The following is a 2,313-nucleotide window of genomic DNA, read 5'->3' as shown; positions in this document are numbered from 1 at the left end:
ATATATATGCATACGCACACACAAAAACATACATTCTTTCATGCATACATCCATACATGCATGCATACGTATACATGGATACAGATACAGATACATATACATATACATATGCCTTGACATCGTACATAACCCAAGTGTTTCGCCTTGACCTCTCCAAACACTCTGTAGGAACAAAATCATGAGCCGTTACCGATCATACCACGGAGGTACTACTTCTACACTCAACCTCACGGGTGACCCTAGAAAGTGGGTGACTGACCCCTTCTCCGTAGGGTTTGTGAAGATGTTGGACCCCTGTCCTTATAATTTTGAGTGGGACGCCAATCCGCAGGCCGCTGCTGAAGTGAGTGTGATATCTATATTACAGTAGTCGTGGCGGTTTGTTGTCTTATAGGAGCCTCGTGTCTCCATGGATTTTCGTGTTTCTGGATCAGTCAGGCTCATTGGTATACGTGCATGGACAGGTGTCGATATGGTTATTCAGGAGCATCCACTTTTTGTTTCTCTGGGATAGCTCCATCATAGTATTCTCGTGACGATATGTCATTTAAGATCTTTGTGGATTCGTATAGGCAGGCGCAATACGAGCTTTATATACACGTGTTGCTTCGGGTTGTAGACTGTCATCTGCCGATACATATCAGTGCCTGTCACAGTAGTTTTTTGCGTGTGTTGAGAAGAATTTCTGGCATACGGTCCTTTTAAGCTCATAGCATCAAAATGGCATGCTCAAATATATGTGGTGAAGAATAGCAACATATATAAAAAAATATCATTATATATCCGCATTGCACATATTTGATATATAAATGTGTATGTCTACACATGGAGACTATCTTTATGCGAGTGCAAACATTCCTTTTGTTTAGAGATACTAACCTATGGATACGTAAGCCATGAGGAAACTTTGTAGTACATGCATGTCTACACCTAACATACCTGACTACTTAATTACATGACATCTTGTCGTGAACATCAGATAGCCCTCGCATACGTTTGTCAAGTGAGTTTCCATGTTCGTATACATATGTATCTGTATCAAAAGCCGTACTGCATTTCACACTCGCGTTAGCACAGCTTGTAGCACACACTTCTACGTGTGCAGTCTCTCACTTTATAACCCTGTTCTTTCCCCTTACGCAGAAATGCCTGGATGCTCTGCACGAACAGATCCTCGCAGAAGGGTCGAACACCATCGCAGCCATCCACGTGGAGTCCATTACCGGGTCCAACGGATGGCTCATGCCGCACCCTACCTACATGCAAGGTGTGCGTGCGCTGTGCGATCAGTACGGTATCCTCATGGTAATCGATGAGGTCATGACCGGTTTCGGACGCACAGGCACTATGTTCGGCTACCAGCACTTTGAAGGGGTTGTTCCGGATATGTTCACCTTTGCGAAGGGCTCCACGGCGGCGTATGCACCGTTGAGTGGCATTGGGGTTCGCCAACCCATTCTGGACCATTACAAGTCTAATCCCACGGGTTATGGGAGCACATACTCGGCCCATCCGTTGTCCTGTGCCGTTGCGTATGCGACCGTAAAACACATCTTAGACATTGATTTGTGTACACACGTACAGGCCATGAGTGTGGTTATGCAGGAAGAGATGCAGCAGTTAGTCGAGAAGCACCCGTCTATCAAAGCGGGGCGTGTTGTGGGGTTGGCGGGAGGGTTTGATCTGTGCGGCAGAGACGGCAACTACATGATGCAGATGCACGAGCAGACCGCGGAGATCGGTTTGTTGAAGAACCTATTATTAGAACAGGGGGTGATAGGTGTATTCCGGGGTAACTTCGCTCAGTGCTGCCCTCCATTGATCATTACTGAGGACGAAATTCGAGAAGGGTTTAAACGAGTGGATAGGGCTATGACTAAGTTTGACAATCATTATTTCGGAGCGGTGGAGAGTGACCCGGCACAGGCGTGCAAGTGAATAGCATCAAAGCAGCTGACTCAACGATAATCTCAGGGGCAAGTCTATCTTTAGAATTGACAGATTACGCAAGACTACACAACACACACTCCAGACACAGATATGCCAAATAAATTACGAACAGTATTATTTAGATCTGCGTAACAGTAAACTCATCGTATGTGTATTAGATGGGGTCTTCCTGAACTCCTAAGAGTGCTAAGATGTCGTGTATCGTTTCAAGCGGTAATACTTGCTACCTCACAATACAATCACCGTCGACCTAGGAAAATTAAATCACCAATTCTTGCAGCGAAAAGGGCGTGTTGAAAACAACAACAAAAAGGGTTGGATTTTAGAAAGGTATGCTCATTCTCTCCAATTGCAACGGCAGGC

At 45.4% G+C, this 2,313-nt stretch overlaps 1 protein-coding gene across 1 annotated transcript in view; it reads left to right on the top strand.

The window, feature by feature from the left end:
* The window catches only part of SARC_09376 (hypothetical protein), a 5,446-nt gene extending 3,342 nt beyond the window's left edge, over positions 1 to 2,104 (top strand). Inside the window, exons 4-5 of the mRNA XM_014296607.1 lie at positions 169 to 343; positions 1,144 to 2,104. Coding sequence (XP_014152082.1) covers positions 169 to 343; positions 1,144 to 1,938 — 970 coding nt within the window. The 3' untranslated portion in view covers positions 1,939 to 2,104. The remainder of the gene's footprint in view (positions 1 to 168; positions 344 to 1,143) is intronic.
* Positions 2,105 to 2,313: the final 209 nt, after the last annotated feature.

Source organism: Sphaeroforma arctica (genome assembly GCF_001186125.1).
Source record: "Sphaeroforma arctica JP610 unplaced genomic scaffold supercont1.946, whole genome shotgun sequence".
In the NCBI taxonomy this organism is placed as follows: domain Eukaryota; class Ichthyosporea; order Ichthyophonida; genus Sphaeroforma; species Sphaeroforma arctica.
The sequence above is the reverse complement of the archived record's forward strand: the minus strand, read 5'-3'. Positions and strand labels throughout refer to the sequence as shown.